Source organism: Anabrus simplex, chromosome 3 (genome assembly GCF_040414725.1).
Source record: "Anabrus simplex isolate iqAnaSimp1 chromosome 3, ASM4041472v1, whole genome shotgun sequence".
In the NCBI taxonomy this organism is placed as follows: Eukaryota; Metazoa; Arthropoda; class Insecta; order Orthoptera; family Tettigoniidae; genus Anabrus; species Anabrus simplex.
This window is the reverse complement of record NC_090267.1, coordinates 25,671,495-25,688,806: the sequence shown is the minus strand read 5'-3', so window position 1 is coordinate 25,688,806 and position 17,312 is coordinate 25,671,495. Positions and strand designations below refer to the sequence as shown.

At 38.0% G+C, this 17,312-nt stretch overlaps 1 protein-coding gene across 1 annotated transcript in view; it reads right to left on the bottom strand.

The window, feature by feature from the left end:
• rad50 (DNA repair protein rad50) overlaps positions 1-17,312 on the bottom strand; it is a 266,867-nt gene that overhangs the window by 129,671 nt on the left and 119,884 nt on the right. Inside the window, exons 11-12 of the mRNA XM_067142492.2 lie at positions 12,551-12,690; positions 6,866-6,991 (exon numbers count right to left, since the gene is read on the bottom strand). Of these exons, the coding sequence (XP_066998593.2) occupies positions 6,866-6,991; positions 12,551-12,690 (266 nt within the window). The remainder of the gene's footprint in view (positions 1-6,865; positions 6,992-12,550; positions 12,691-17,312) is intronic.

The following is a 17,312-nucleotide window of genomic DNA, read 5'->3' as shown; positions in this document are numbered from 1 at the left end:
GTTCGATTTAGCAACGATAAACAGGATGAAAGGTCAGATTATAAGTTTTACTGAGAGAAAAAGTCCTCTCAGTTTTAGTTACTGTGTTGATGGAGCGACAGTACCTCATGGCGATCACTGTAAGTACACGGGTGTTAATACAGGGAAAGATCTTCATTGGGGTAATCACATTAAAGAGGTTGTAAATAAAGGTTACAGAGTAATGAGGGTATTTAAGGCTAGTTTACACGGGGAAAGTAGCGAGGCGAGTAGAGTAGATAGCAGAGCTACTAGCATCGTGTAAACGACTCGGATAGTAGCAAGAAGAGTAGAGTGGGTTTCCGCTGTGGTAAAGTAACTCTACCACTATCCTTCCCCCTCCACCGGAACCGAGAGCTGGTGGAGAAGGCCGAGGATGCTCTATTTTTCAGTTCGCGCGTCATTTGACTATTTCCATGTGTGTACTGACGGTATTCCGTTGAGTAAACTGAGCATTTGTGTGCGTTTATTTGGCGTCAAAATGAAGTGTACGGAAGAAGAAACATGCAAATTTGTAGAACTGTACCGCGAAAAATAATGTTTATGGAACATAAACAGCATTATTTGCAGAAAGTTAAATATGAGACGGGCGCCGGAAAAGGACTTGATTACGAAAATGGGTAAAGAGGGTTTTGGTTTTATGGAACTTAAACAGAATTTTTTTAAAAATACGATGTACCTACAACCAAGAACTAATGGAAATTCATAAATCCAAGAAGTCTGGAAATGGTGCCGCAGGCATCTATGCTCCCTCTCTTAAATGGTTTAGTAAAGTATAATTTGGAAGGTAATACTAAAAGCCGTCCGCCTCTGTGGTGTGGTTAGTGTGATTAGCTGCCACCCCGGAGGCCCGGGTTCGATTCCCAACTCTGCCACGAAATTTGAAAAGTGGTACGAGGGCTGGAACGGGGTCCACTCAGCTTTGGGAGTTTAGCTCAGTAGAGGTGGGTTAGATTCCCACCTCAGCCATCCTGGAAGCGGTTTTCCGTGGTTTCCCGCTTCTCCTCCAGGCAAATGCCGGGATGGTACCTAACTTAAGGCCATGGCCGCTTCCTTCCCTCTTCCTTGTCTATCCCTTCCAATCTTCCCATCCCCACCAAGGCCCCTGTTCAGCATAGCAGATGAGGCCGCCTGGGAGAGGTACTGGTCATCCTCATCAGTTGTATCCCCCGACAGAATGTCTCATGCTCCAGGACACTGCCCTTGAGGTGGTAAAGGTGGGATCCCTCGCTGAGTCCGAGGGAAAAACCAACCCTGGAGGGTAAACAGATTAAGAAAGAAAGAAAGAAAGAAAGAAAGAAAGAAAGAAAGAAAGAATACTAAAAGCCTATTCATCCACAACATAACATTATAGCTGAGTGATATTAAGGGGAGGTACACCTATAGAGGTCAAACAGATGCAGGTGTATTGTCCTATAATGGAGAACATACCTCCCTCTTTTCGATGGAAGAAGGATTTTAAAAATACCTAAACCTATAATAGTTTTGAAGATGCAACAACAAATATAAAAAAGTGTCAGCTGGACTGTCCCTTTAAATGAAGGTTTCTCAGGTTTCAGTTTTACACAGCGTGTTCATCATGTGTCTCCACGTGTTCAAGACAGTGATGCAGGACTGTCTACTTTAATCATATTAATAACATATTTAGGGTCTTCTACATATCACTTGCCAATGCCATTAATTTTAAGCAATAACAGTAATGTCCACAACAAATAGAATAATTTTCATATTTTGTTTGGAATATCCAAAATAATTATTGTTTACAGTACAATGCTTAAGCCGTACAAGCAACGAACAAACAAATTATATAAATAGATCAGAGATTAGTTTATATTTTGTCACGTCTGGTTAAATTACGGAAAGGCTATTATGACAATTTATAGCGAGAAAGTTATCATTACTCTATTGGCGCTTGAAGTGTGTTTTCATCATACGTATAGTACGGTTAAGTTAGGATATGTGACGCTGTTTGAATAAGAAAACTGAAACGTTAGCAACAAAATGCGATCGATCAACTTCGCTACATACTATCCACTTCATATCCGTATCGACTATATGATCCAACTAATTAATTGAAGGAACAAGAATCCACCTGATCAATACTTTCACTTTTATTTAGCCTTAGGCTATTTCAATAGACATTGAATTAAAAGTTCAGAACATGTTTCAAATGCATTGCATTCATCATCAGCTGCTTACATTTGGCAAAAGTAAAATTAGCTAAGAACAGTCTCACAATTTTCTTAAAACCTTAAAAACAAGTGTTAGTAGTGCATGTGTGAATGGATATGGGGGGGAGGGGGTAGAGGGGGGGGGGGGATGCATTGAAGGCAATTGTTAGTTAAACTATGACTTATTATTAAAAATCTTAATGTTAAAAACACTGATGGACTAAAATATAGTTCACTATAAGTCTTGCGAATTTTCCATAAGTTTGTTGATTACTGAAGAACTTGTATGCACTGTGTGAAGTATTTCTGTTGAACTGTTGGTAAAAAGTTTCCTTAAGAAGGCATCCGGTGTTTTCACGTCTCTTATCAATTTTTAAGAAAATTGTGAGACTGTTCTTAGCTAATTTTACTTTTGCCAAATGTAAGCAGCTGATGACGAATGCAATGCATTCGAAACATGTTCTGAACTTTTAATTCAATGTCTATTGAAATAGCCTAAGGCTAAATAAAAGTGAAAGTATCGATCAGGTGGATTCTTGTTCCTTCAATCAATTAACTGCATCTTCGGTGCGGTATTGTTTTTTCACTTTGTGCATTTGCGAGGTCTCTCGTTGACATTCAAAGGCGATGTTGGAGTTGATTGGTAATACCCATCGACTGCTGTACTCTAAAGAAAATTTGAAATGAAAGAGGATAACCCGTTTTCGTAATAAATGCGTAAATAACGTGGCCGATAGGCGTTGTTAACTCGTTAAAAATAAAGACTGAAGTAAACTATACCTTAATTTTAATGTTATATACGGAAATTAAGTAAGAATGTGATACATCTCAAGATATGGCAGAGTACATCACTGATTTCAGAGGATATTTCATATCCTCTCGCGTCTAGTTACGGCTATTTACTTGTAACTTTTTCGCGAGGAGGTTATTTCTCTACATGCGTTTCAAATATGTTTTCATGATACATATACGGTTAGGTTAGGTGATGCTGTTTGAAGAAGAAAGCTGAGGTGTTTGCCACAGAAATCTCTGGAGCGATAACGTATTTCTCCGAATCCAAGACTTTCCCCCCCCCCCCCTCAGAATCTCATGCGAAAACTACAGGGTTGTAGCATTTGCAGCCTAACAGTAAGTTAATGGATACCATTGGCAACTACCGTGGTAACCACGCTGCTTCTTTTCACACACGCACAGAATTTGTTGAGAATAAACGACCGCCTCTTTACTATACATCGCTAGCCGCAACAACCGGTTGTACAGTGCCTGTGTGTTTCTCAAATTTGCAGAATGGCATCAAAACATGCGACCCTTCGAATTCTTAGAAAAGCTATGGCTTCTCAGTGGCAGAGTTATAACGCGTCTATTGTACTTGACGCTTAGTAAAATTAAGGTTTATAGACAGCAGGAATATTTTCGTCATGGATAGTCGTATTGTAAAGATACATGAAAAAGGTATTGCCGGCAAATTTTCAACGGGTTCTAGTCGATATTATGATGACAATTTTCAGTGAATGGTTATTAAACACTCAGAAATGTAGAATAATTGTGCAGCCGCAAGAAAAAACGGCATAGGCCTAACTAAAGCCAATATTTGACGTTAGTGTGAAAGATACGACAGCTAAAAAAAATGCATACTGTACAAAATATGCATTCAGTGGTCCGCAACAAGGACACTTTAAAGAAGTCGAAGATGAAATTGTGAGGTATTTACACGAAACACGCAAGGGCGGAATGGCCATACCGTGGCGCAATAAACTCGTTCATTGACTTTCAACGTCCGCGGTTAGGCCTATATATCGCTAGCCGCTGAATTTGGCCAAACCCTGCAAGCGAGGCGTGCGTGTAGTGGTAGCCGGTTATATCTGATCCTGCGTAAAAGTAACAGTTTTGTAGACAGCAAGGATAATTTCCTGATGGATCGTTGTATTGTAGAGACGAATGCAATGGGTATTGCCGGAAAATTTTCAACGGGTTCTCTTCGGTATTATGATGCCAATGTGAAGTTAATGGTCCTTAAACCCGCGGAAAGGAAGAATAATTGTGCAGCCGAAAAAAAAAAAAAAAAAAAAAAAAAAAAAAAAAAAAAAAAAAAAAAAAAAAAAAGTTCTTTCTGAGCCTGATTTAAATTTTTTGAAGGGAAAAAGTGGGCTTCATCTTGGATTTGGAGAAATACAGTACTATATTTTTTTTCAGAATGAAATTAAACATACACTTTCACACAGTATCGGATTTCGAAAAACAACAAACAAGTAAGCTTTAGTGTGGATATCATTTGCGGAAACGCAAGTTTTGAACAAACTGATTGCCGTTTCATACCGATTTTAATGTGCATGGGGAGTTTTCAGACTTTTATACAAAAATCGGATATAACGAGAATCCGTTACAGCGAGTAAATTTTTCACTGTTATGAATTCTCGCTATAACGGACTTCTACTATACATCAAAACTGGAAAATCAGCTGGTGCTGATGAAATTAATGGAGAAATGATCAAGGCTATGGGCATTTTTGGAAAACATTGGATCTAACGACTATTTTGTAAGATCTGGAAAGAAGGGGACATACCAGTCGATTGGAAAACAGGCATCATAATTCCAATTTTCAAGAAAAGAGATAGAAAGAAATGTTTCAACTATAGAGGCATCACTTTAACATATGAAGTTGGTAAACTTTATGAAAGTATTAGAGAGCGTAAAATCAGGCCCCTTATTAAAGAGAACCTCTTCGAAGAACAGTATGGATTCAGGAAGGGGAGATCAACAAATGATTTAATCCTTACAGTCTGTCAGTTAATGGAAAAACACTACTAACATAACCGAGATTTGTGGTTAGCCTTTCTAGATATCAAGAAAGCATTTGATGCTATGAATAGAGAGAAGGTGTGGGAAACACTGAAGAAAATTGGAATACAGGGTGACATGATACACAGGATCAAGAATTTGTATGAAGATACTCGATGTAAAGTCAAAACACCTGAAGGAATGACTGAAACCTTTGATATAAAATCTGGGTTAAGACAGGGTGGTGTTTTGTCTCCTCTTCTTTTTATCACTGTGATGAACGAGATTCAGAGAAAAGTTCACCAAACCACTGGAGGTAAGAAAATGAAAGCTATCTTGTTCGTGGACGATATATGCTTGTGGGGAGACTCTAAAGAAGACCTTCAAGGACAAATAAACTCCTGGACAGAAGCTGCTAAAGAATATGGACTCATCTTCAGCCAAGAGAAAAGTGAGGTTATGGTCATGAAGATATATGGACAACCAATGGAGCACACTGAAATGGAGGGGAAACGACTACAGATGAACCATCAATTCAAGTATCTTGGAAGTGTTATCTCTGATACTGGTTCTATAGACAAGGAAATTTCCAACAGAATTCAGGCAGGTAGCAACTTTTACAAAATAGTTACAAGACATAATATGGAACAAGAAAATACCAACAAAATGTAAGAGAGTCATATATGAAACCTATTACGTACCAATCCTGACCTATGGTTACAAAACATGTACCATGAGAAATAAAGATGTTAGTAGAATCCAGGCAGCAGAAATGAGATTTGTCTGCAGCATGAACAATAAAACACGGAGGGACAGAGTCCGTAATGAGGAAATCCACAAGCAGGCTCAAGTTGTAAGACTGCAGGACAGAATAACAGCACATTAGAGATGCATGGCAGATAACAGATTACCAAAACAAATGTATCATCTAAAACTGTAAGACAAAAGTCCAAGAGGGCGACTAAGACTCAGGTACAAGGACACAGAGAAGATTGACGTTGAACAGCGAGGTCATACTTTGGAAAGCATCGAAGAAGGAGAGAAGTTCACTAGACCGCAACTGGTGGAGAAGCCTCGTTCGCCAACCCATTGCTTAAGATGGAATGACGTGGGATATGTATGTATGTATCTATGTATGTATGTATGTATGTAATATACTAAAAAGAAAACACCAAAGAATGTCAGTGGAGAGAGCGTGTAATAACGTTAGTACACGAATAAGCTTGAGCAGAGATTTTTAAAGTAGGAACAATCATAATATGAAGATAAAGGTGGAATCAAGAGGACAAATTGGGGTTAATATTAGTTTATAGGTCAAGGGGAATGTTTGATAAACTTCAAAGATCTTTCAAAACAATTATGAAAAGGTTACGTGAACAACTGATAAGAAATCTGCCACCTGGGCAACAGCTCTAATTGCAGATCATTGATAACTGAACAATTAATAAAGATGTCTTATGATAAATACATTTATGTGCATTGAAAACATTGTGTGTCATAACTGACAACAGCAGCAAGATCATCATCATCATCATCATCATCATCATCATCATCATCATCATCATCAAATTTTTTGAGGCAACTGTCATAATAATTATCAGCATCTTCCAACAACAAGAAAAAGGCATGTATAAGGGTTAAAGTAACGAGCTTATTAAAGTTTCAGGAAGTAGCTACTAATCCTTTCAAACTGGAAATTTTCCAGGACATTATACAGATACTGTCTACATTTAAATTTTCTTCATATTTTGCACGTTATTAACATACATATTTGCATACATTTCAGTGTTTAGGAACTACATTCCAGAAATTACAGAGAAAAGAACAGTACTCTTAACAGTTCAATAGTAAATAATTGTAGGAAAGCTGTGATGCTTAAATAAAATATAAATACTTACAGTCGTCTTAATTCAGCTTCTTTTGTTGCGCGTGCTTCTTTCTGAACATTAATTTCAGTCTGCACACTACTATAAAGCTGTAACTGGTTAACTTCTTCATAAACTACATCCAGACGATTTTTCAAGCTAAAATGACATATGAAACATACATTTATAACAGTAACAAGCAAACAAACAAATTATATATATATATATATATATATAAATTAAGGAACAAAACTATTGCATTACCCATTGCATTTTATAATTTCATTTGGTACAAACAGCCCACTAAACCACTCAAGCAGAAAAGACATTGCTGGTAATGTGGTTACGATGGAATACATTGTCACCTTATAACTTTGTTTACAATGACTTTAACAACTTATTTTGTCACAGATAGAGAGATTGTGTTCCTCAGTATATTATACCTATTCATTTTCGGCTTGATCACGAGTAGCATCAAGTTGCAGACCTTTTGAAATAAACATTCCCGCTCACTGATTACTACCGTGCCATTTTACTTGCCAGTTGTAACATACACAAAGTTAGCAAATTGGCAGGATCAAGTCGAACGCAGAAATGTCTATGAGAAAAAATGGTCGATTTATTGCATGTGATGGTTCAGAGAGTGACATTTCTTTTGACAATGATACAAATGTTGAAATCCCAAGTGACAAGAGAGTTCTACAGCAACAGTGATTCAAGTGAATGTGATGTAGCTAGTGGCAGCGATATCCTGATTGGATTAGTAGACCCCATACCTCATTATGTTAACAAATATGGTGTTACTGTGACTGTTAGATTCAGAAATCTGTACTGCTTGCACTTCAATTAGAACATAATGGAATAGACCTATTCAGTCTCATTACCTGATTCACAGTGATTTTCAGATCTAACAACACCACATTGACCAAACTTTAAGACAATTTAATAAAAAGCAGTCAAGGAGGAGGACGAGGAGGTAATATGAGCACATATTCTGTAAGACTGTAAATTGTTAAGTGTGACATGTACACAAAATAAGCAATCCATATAGCAAAAATTTCTTCTTTACTGAAATTTTAGGAAAGAATGGAGAGCAGTGCAATACCAGGTATGAAGGTCATTAAAAAATAAACAGGATTTTAGTTCCTGAACATTAACAGTTGATAGGTCTGGCCCTGCGCTTCTGCTATGCTCAGGCAGGATTGTTAGGAGTGGGAAACCATGCTGTTAGATATTTCCCGCCGTTTCATCAGTAACACAATGTCGGAGCAACAGGTGCACCCCTCCACTGCGCAACGCATAATTATAAAATATCTTGCGCGTGAAGGAGTTACAGCGGCGGAAATTTGCCAGAGATTGACTGCACGGTTCGGTGATCAAAACACTTTATTTATTTATTTATCTAATCGTGTCAGAAACATACATTATATCTTACAATAACATCAGGACAATAACAAATCTAGTACTATAACCATTAATTATTTCTGATGATGGCAGGTAACGATGTGATTAAGCTCTACATAAATACAAATTTAATTAAATGTGGTGTGACCAATATGCAGCTAATTCACATCAGATCAAAACACTGTGTGTGTTTGCCTGGCATAAAAAGTTCAAGGGAGGACAAAAATGTGTGGAAAATCAGCAACACGATCACCATCCTTGGACCAGCAACACAGACAAAAACATTTGTGCGGTTAAAGACATTGATGACGATCGACGAGCGAGAGTATCAGAAATTGCAGAACAAGTCGGAATCAGTTATGGGAGCTGTCAAGCAATCATCACAAATGACCTACAGTTCCGTAAAGTGTGTTCCAGAGGGGTCCCTCGCCTTTTTGCTCTGTCTCCAAACTATATGAAATGCACTGGACTACACTTGATCCTCCTTACAGCCCGGACTAATCACCCTGCGATTTCCATTTGTTCGGACCGCTAAAGAAGCTCTAGGAGGGCAACGATTTGAAGATACGACAGTGTGGAAGACTTCGTGCGTAACTGGCTGGTGACATGACCCTGTTCTTTTTACGATGAGGCATCAAAAAGCTGTCCATATGCTGGGACAAATGCATTTCCAAAGCAGGAAACTATGTGGAAAAATAAATTGAAATTGCCTTGTGTTTTTCAATAAATGAATTTAAATAAAAAATAAAATCCCCTTTATATTTGTTCCCCTCTCGTAAGGAAGCAGATATAAATATAAAAGAAGACTACTTACATTCAGAATTTTATGCTAAACTTTCATTCGTGTACGATAGAATAAGAATCCATAGTTGAGTCCTGGGCTCTACTGTGAAGTAACGGTGAGGCAGGGAGGTGGGAGAAGGGAAGAGAAACAAGGTGGAGTTATCAGGATAATTGCTACTTGGGCCTGCACACTACCTGATGTCTGCCTTAAGTGCTCAAGGCAAGGGGATGTGACTAATGGGGTAATTGTTGGAGTTTGAAAATGAAATAAGTTTCTAGCATAATTTGATGTAATCAGGTATAAAAAGAGATGTTGGAATCAGTGTTAGATACATTCACCTAGAGTGTTCCCCCATTAACCCCTTCAGTCCCGAATTTTTCTGATTAGAAAAAAAAATTATTTCTGACTGGATTTTGATTTTAGGTTATACTGGGGATGTACTTACAAAATTTGGTTGATGAGAGACCTCCCAGGACAAAAATATATCATGTACAGTATACTGTACATTTGGTCTCAAGTGTTGCTGAATCCTAAACTTTTACCTTGGGATGGTAACCTTCATAGGACAGGATTTGGAGGTATACAATGTTTCTACTGTACTAAATAGTAAGCCATACATTCCTATAGAACTTAAATTATCTATTTTTGAGATATTACATTGTTTACAGATAATTACCTACAAATATTCATATTTTGTTCACATGCTAAGCTTGGTTGTCATCTCCATTTGGCTCTTTCTCCTTTGAGATTATCTTCTCTGTAAAACTTGCCGTCTGCATGTACACAGCACTACTTTTGCCACCAGTATGTTACACTCTTTACAAGCTTGTTAAGGCTGCAATTCAGCCATGCTAGTATTATCTATCAATTTCAGTACATATTCTGCCCAGTCGTCTACAGTGGTTTAAGAGTTTTATGTGAATGTCATATTTGTTGAATAGCCTCATTATCTATCCTTGGCTATGTAATATTTGTTTTGAGATAGAGTCCTGTCTAGCAGCTCTGACATTTACTTTTAGTATTTAGTGTTAGATTTTATCCCCCCCTCCCGATGATGCTAGAGACCTTATGGGCCTTGGCCTACAAAGCGACCGCTGCTCAGTACATATCAGATAATGATGGGTCAAGTTGTCAGTGCACCACATCACATGGATGTTACTCTAGGCTTTCCAGACCAAGGCCACCATCAGATATCTCCTCAATTTATTAAGGCTTATGAAGGCTCAGGATCTCGAACCAGCCCTCAGATCCAGGTAAAAGTACCCGACCTAGCTGGGAATCGAAAGCAGGGCTTCCACGTAAGAGCAGGCTCTCTACCCCTTGACCACAAGGGCCATCTCAGTTTTACCTTTTGTGTTTGGTTTCATTATCTTCTTAATAATCGAACATGTCCTTGTAGTGAAAAGGGCTGGTTTTAGTCTTTCAATAAGATGACAAGAAACTCTCATTCTCCACCAGCTCCCACAGATATTACGTAGATCTCGGACCAGCATTGTCTCATACCAAATATACGATATTATGGTTTGACTGTGGGTCACGACAGTTCTAGGTCTCCATCCACTCTTTCTAAATTGGGTGCTAAAGTCTGCATAGCCAACTGAGAAATCTGAAATACTATTGTAAAACTGGAACCTAAGATCTGGCCGCAGATTCTGCTGCGAACATACACTGAGTGGCCAAAAGTCATGGAAATACACTGAATTTGATGTTATTAACAAATTGCTCCTCTACAAGTCCTCAAAGGCATCGACTCTACAAGGTGTTGGAATTGTTCTGGAGGGATCTGGACCCACGCATCTTGCACTGCTACCTACAATTGGTCTTGTGTAGTTGGTGCGGTGTTCATGGAGTGTACATCAGCATCAACAGCATCCCATAAATGCTCGACTGGATTAAGATCGGGGGATCTGGAAGGCCAATCCATGGTTGTAACTTCATTGGATTGCTAGTGACATGGCGCATTGTCCTGTTGAAACATGGCATCTCTGTCAGGCTAGTCTAGGGCCGGAAAGGGATGCAGGTGGTCTGAAAGAATACCCACATGACACGCACCTGTCAGAGCTCCCTGCAGCCCGACAATGGGGCCTAACTACGACCATAAGAATGCCACTCAGACCAGAACTGAGCTACCTCCCGTCTGGACACAAACTTCTTGACACACAGGAGCCATAGCTTCATGGAGCATACGCCATATTCTCATGCGCCCATCAGCTCAATACAACTGGAACTGGGATTCATTGGACCACACCACATACCGGTACCGTTCCATGATCCACTGCCGATGTTCATGGGCCCATGCATGTCGTTTAAGCTCTGTGTCGGGTGTCAGCAAATGGACACGAGTTGGTCGTCGGCTGGTGATGTCTATGCGGTGCAGTTGCCTCCTTATAGTCCTGGTAGAAATGGGTTCGTGACTCCCAACTGGGAGATGATCTGAATCACAATAGCCTGTTGGGCACCCAGTATGGTTTTGTGCAGGTGAAGTGATGTCTGTTCGTTAAACAACAGTGGTCTTCCCGTGCAGTGGTTTACGTTGGTGGTAACATTCTCTCTGCAATATTGAAAATCCACCCTCCACACTACTGACCCCGGAAACCTGAATTCACGTGTAATCATCGCAATGCTATGATCCATGTGCCGTGCGCTGATGATCACCCCATGCTCAAAGTCGGTTAACTTGCGATGTGTTGCCATCTTCACGACTCTGGTGTCTGTGACAGACTGCACAGCTACGCCGCAGCTAGCCGCAACGCTCAGGAGTCATACACAGCACATTTTCTAATGGGACACTCCTTCCCTTGACATTTGGCCACTCAGTGTGAAACACTATCAGGATGAAACGTTCACACAGAAGCGACCAGGGTGTTTTTAGAAAGTGTTAGAATTTTCTAGCAATGATTGTGTTATATTCCTATTTGTGAAGTTTTATATCTTCCCCAAAATGCAATAGTTATAAAATCAGGCAGCCAAGTCTGAGCAACATAATTTGGATTATTTTGGGGATCAAAAAGGTCAAAACACATATTTCACTCAACACCTGCAAAGGAAAATTTTACCTAGGCAGAAAAGAAAACACCTGACCAACAATGATACACACTGTCCATGTCGACTGATAAACTTTAGGTTCTTTTTCTTAGCAGCGTACCCTATTTAAGCATCGCAATCTGAGGAAATATGTAGTTTGCTTTAGTTGCTCAGCGTTCTTAAAAAGTATCAAGAAGTGATCAAATTTCATGAATAAAATCCTACGACTTGTTCCTAATCAAACCTGGGTCCCTGAGATTCAAAGGTCAAGATGCTGACCAATCGATCACATAAAACTAGCAATGAAATGAGATCTAATAAGAGGGTGATGATGATTGTGTTTGATGGAATGAAATAAAGGACTTCTCCAGTCATAGAAGATTCATGGTGAGTACTAAGGTACGCCGATATTCACATAGTTAGGGACTTTATCGGAATAATCATCAACACTACCTATTCAATTAGGTATAGGTTTTGATGAATGAGGTTTTTTGTTTTTTGATTACCCTTTTAACTTCTCCTGGCTGGTCTGAATGGATTTCTGAAGTTCTTCTGCATCGACCTCCTTCACAGTTTTATCCAAGTTATTTTTAACTTCAGTCAGCTCTCTCTCTACCTCAAGCAAGCGTCCAGCTGATTTCTCCACCTGAAAGGACCACACTTAATGAACAACGGTTAATAAGACATTATAAAGAAAATGAGAATATTATGTGATTAGCCATACTCGTTTATGGGAAGAGGAATAATTTACCAAAGGAGATGTTTGATAGATTTCCAAATTCTTTGAAATCATTTAAGAAAAATTGGGTGAACAAGTGACAGAAAATCTGACATCTGGGTGACTGGCCTAAATGCAGATCAGTGACGACTAATGAAGTAGCCAGGCGTCACCAGGCTCTCCTTTGCTCCAGTACATCAACAAGACACATGACTAACGCTATATATAAAATCTAGCAAGATACCCGTGCTTCGCTACGGTGTTATACCGAAATTTATAATTTAATGCTTAACGTTTTATATATAATCCTCAGAAATTCGCGATCTGACTCGTTTTCTGAGAGATTACGGCAAAGTTCCTCCCATTTTTCAATCTTTCTTCCCAGCAATCAATTTTGTACTTCCCGGGCTAGGTCCAGGTATGCCACCGGTCAGTTGGGTCCCTCAATCTTTGCCATCTTTTCCTATAAGCGTTTTTTTATATGGATTAAATTCTTGGGGAGATCCGGCGTGGTGTCTTGGGTGCCTTGGCGGTACTGAACCCGCGGTCGGACTGCAATTGTAGTCATTACCCGGCCAGGACCCGTTTCCAGCACGGTCCGCACATTTTGATGACGGTCCAGAACATTATTATTATTGATGTTCTGGACCCCACAGCAAGATGCAAGACCGCTACTTAGCAGTAAATTACATCTACTGCCATTGTCATTGCTGACAATGTGACCACCACAATCGTCGCGCGTAGGCAAGTGCGTGAGATTTTTGGCGACGCGAGTGATATACTTCCGTGCATTATTGACCTTATTATAGAGGTGAACAATTGCACGGTCACTATCATTCCTATCATTTATTTCAAATGTGTTTAAATTTTTATTTATATGCCAGGAGAATCTACAGTAATCTAACATTTTGTTCTCCAAAGGAAAAGATGGCTTTTGAAAACGAAACTACGAAAGATAAAAAATGATCAGTTTATGATCAGGAAAAGGACATTATGAACAGTAAAATCAATTGGTCTCAACTCGTTTTTCACCCCTCCGCCGTTAAGTTGATTTACCCTCCCCCCAGAAAGGCATGTTTCTTTATGTTTAAAGGAGATTCCAAATACCAATGCTCACGTTTGTTACATTCAGTTCTGAGATATAAGTATCCCCATAAAAAAGAATTAACTTTTTTCACTTCCTTTCACAGCCCCCCCCCCCCCAAGTGAATTTTCTGGCAAAAAATACTTGTTCCTTTAATAGTAAAGGATCTTCAAAATACCAATTATCACGACTCTAACGTTTTTAATTCTTGAGATATGTGTCCTCATAAAAGGAATTCTACTCCTTTTCACCCCCGCTCCCCAAGATGATTTCCCCCAAAAAACGTGTTTTTCTTTGTTTTTAAAGGAGATCCAAATACCAATTTTCACGTTTGTAACAACTTCAGTTTTTATTAGATGTAAGTATCCTCACACAATTCAATTAATTTCTCAATTCTTTCACTCCCCCCCCCCCCCCCCCCCGCCATTCATTGGATTTTCTGAGAATACGTGTTTCTTTAATTTTAAAGCAGATTCCAAATACCAATTTTCACGTCTGCAAAATCTTTCGTTTTTGAGATAATAGTATCCTCATACAAATAATTCAACTAATGTTTCAATTTCCCTCCCACTTTTAGATGGATTTCCAAAAACAAAAACTACGTATTCCTTTATTTTTAAAGGAGATTCCAAATACCAAATTTCATGCCTGTAACATATTCAGCTTTTGAGATATCAGTATCCTAATTATAAGAATTCAACCCCATTTTCAGTCACTTTTAGCCCTCCACCCAAGCGGTTATTGAGAAAACAAAAAATACATGATTCTTTATTTTTAATAGAGATAAAAAATACTATTTTTCACTTCGGTAACATATTAAGTTTTTGAGATATACTGTAGAAATGCTCATTTTAAACTTTCACCCTCTTTTTATAGTTCCTCTTAAGTGGAGTTTCCAAAAACAAATCACCTATGTTTCTTTACTTTTACAGGAGATTCCAAAATACCAGTTTTTACATCTGTAACATTTTACGTTTCTGAGATATACTGTAGATATAGTCTTTCTAAAAATTCACCCTAATTTGTCACTCCTGTTTAACCCCCATTAATTGGATTTTCCAAAAGCAAAAAAAATACATGTTTATTTGCAAAGGATATCCCAAATACCAATTTTCAGGTCTTTAATATCTTTTGTTTCTGAGATATAAGTATCCTAATTTAAGGCATTCAACCCCTTTTTCACCCCTCCTATTGGGATTTTTGAAAAACAAAAAAATATGGGTTCCTTTATTTTTAAAGGGGATTCTAAATACCAATTTTTACATCTGTAGACATTAAAAGTTTTGAGATATACATACACTCATTTTAAAAATCTTCCCCCCCCCCCCACCGCCATTAATTGGATTTTCCAAAAACAAAAAATACGTGTGTTTCTTTATGTTTAAAGGAGATGCCAAATACCAATTTTCAGGTCTGTAAATTCTTCAGTTTCTGAGATATAACTATCCTCATTAAAGGCATTCAAACCATTTTTCAACCTTTTTCATTCCTGTTGGGATTTTCCGAAAAAAAATGTACGTGTTTCTTTATTTTTAAAGGAGATTATGTATACATATTTATACATCTGTAAACTTTAAAAGTTATGAGATATAGATACAATCATTTTTAAAATTCACCTCCGTTTTAAACCCCCCACCCTATTAATTGGATTTTCCAAAAACAAAAAAATACATGTTTCTTTATTTTTAAAGGAGATCCCAAATACCAATTTTCAGGTCTGTAATATCTTTATTTTCTGAGATATAAGTGTCCTCATTAAAGGCATTCAACCACTTTTTCACCCCTTTTCACCCCTCCTATTAGGATTTTCCGAAAACAAAAAAATATGTGTTTCTTTATTTTTAAAAGAGATTCTAAATACCAATTTTTTCCATCTGTAAACTTTTCAAGTTTTGAGATATAGATACACTCATTTTAAAAATTCACCCCCCTTTTTACCCTTCCATTAACTGGATTTTCCAAAAACAAAAAAATACATGTTTCTTTAATTTCAAAGGAGATCCCAAATACCAATTTTCATGTCTGTAATACCTTCAGTTTCTGAGATATACCGGTACTGTAAGTATCCTCATTAAAGGCATTCAACCCCTTTGTCACCCCTTTTCACCCCTCCCATTGCGATTTTCCAAAAACAAAAAAATATGTGTTTCCTTATTTTTAAAGGAGACTCTAAATACCAATTTTTACGTCTGTAAACTTTTAAAGTTTTGAGTTATAGATACACTCATTTTAAAATTTCACCTCCCGTTTCACCCCCTTAGCTACTGAATATCCAAAAATCTTCCCTTAGCGAGCACCTACATTGTACTATAAATGTATCCTCGAAATTTCATTTCATTATGTCCAGTAGTTTTGGCTCGGCGATGATGAATCCGTCAGTCAGTCAGTCAGTCAGTCAGTCAGTCAGTCAGTCAGTCAGTCAGTCAGTCAGTCAGTCAGTCAGTCAGTCAGTCAGTCAGTCAGTCAGTCAGTCAGTCAGGACGGACAAGTTATAAATTTTTTTATTTACAACCACCTATTCAATGCATTACAATATACTCATTGGATTATAGTATAATCATGAAGTATCTTAAATAATGGGACGTTTCATTCTGCACAGCGAACATCATCAGCAGGGGGCGGATTTCTATGACCAGTTATATTTTTTCCCTTAACATTATATCTTATAGTCTTGTATTTTCAACATGTTTCCAAGCATGATGATCAAAATTAAACATGTTTTATTGGGCATATAAATGCATATTTAGGCTTTCTTAAGTTTTATGGCATATTTTCAACAAAATATCATTATAACGGCATATTTTGGTAATTTTCATTTTAATTTCGTATTATAAAAATCAGAATAAGCTCTAGAAATTATTTTTCAGGATAGACTGGAATATACTACTGAAGAACCATTATAAAGTAGTGTATGGAATGTTTCTAACAGGTAGGAGCTATTGTTTGCTAGCTGGGTCAATTCCTGGAAACCGGGCAATCGTTTACACGGAAGCAGAGGTAATTCTGCAGTTATTTGTCATTGTTCTTGTCTCTCCCCTTCCCCTTCCCTCTTTCACCTTCAACACACTGAATGACCTTGGTCATTAGGGAGCTTCAGTCATTCAGTTCCTTTCAATATGCCTAAAACGAAAGTCTCAATTTGTGGAAAGTTGCGAAGTTTTGTTCGCGAGTTCGGTGAAAACATATTCAGTATGGATGGAGTGATATTATTCTGTAAATTGTGTGAGGTAAAAGTTACTGCCGAAAAACGCTTCTCTGTGCAACAACACTGTAATACTGTAAAACATAAGAATTGTGTAACTAGATATTCTGCACTCGAAAATAGGCAACGTCTGCTATTCGAAACCCCGACATCAAGTTCTCAGAGTTCACAATTTTCACAAGATCTCTGCAAGATGATGGTTTCGTCTAATATTCCTTTAAAGAAACTTAACAGTCAAAGCTTCAGACAGTTTCTTGAAAAATA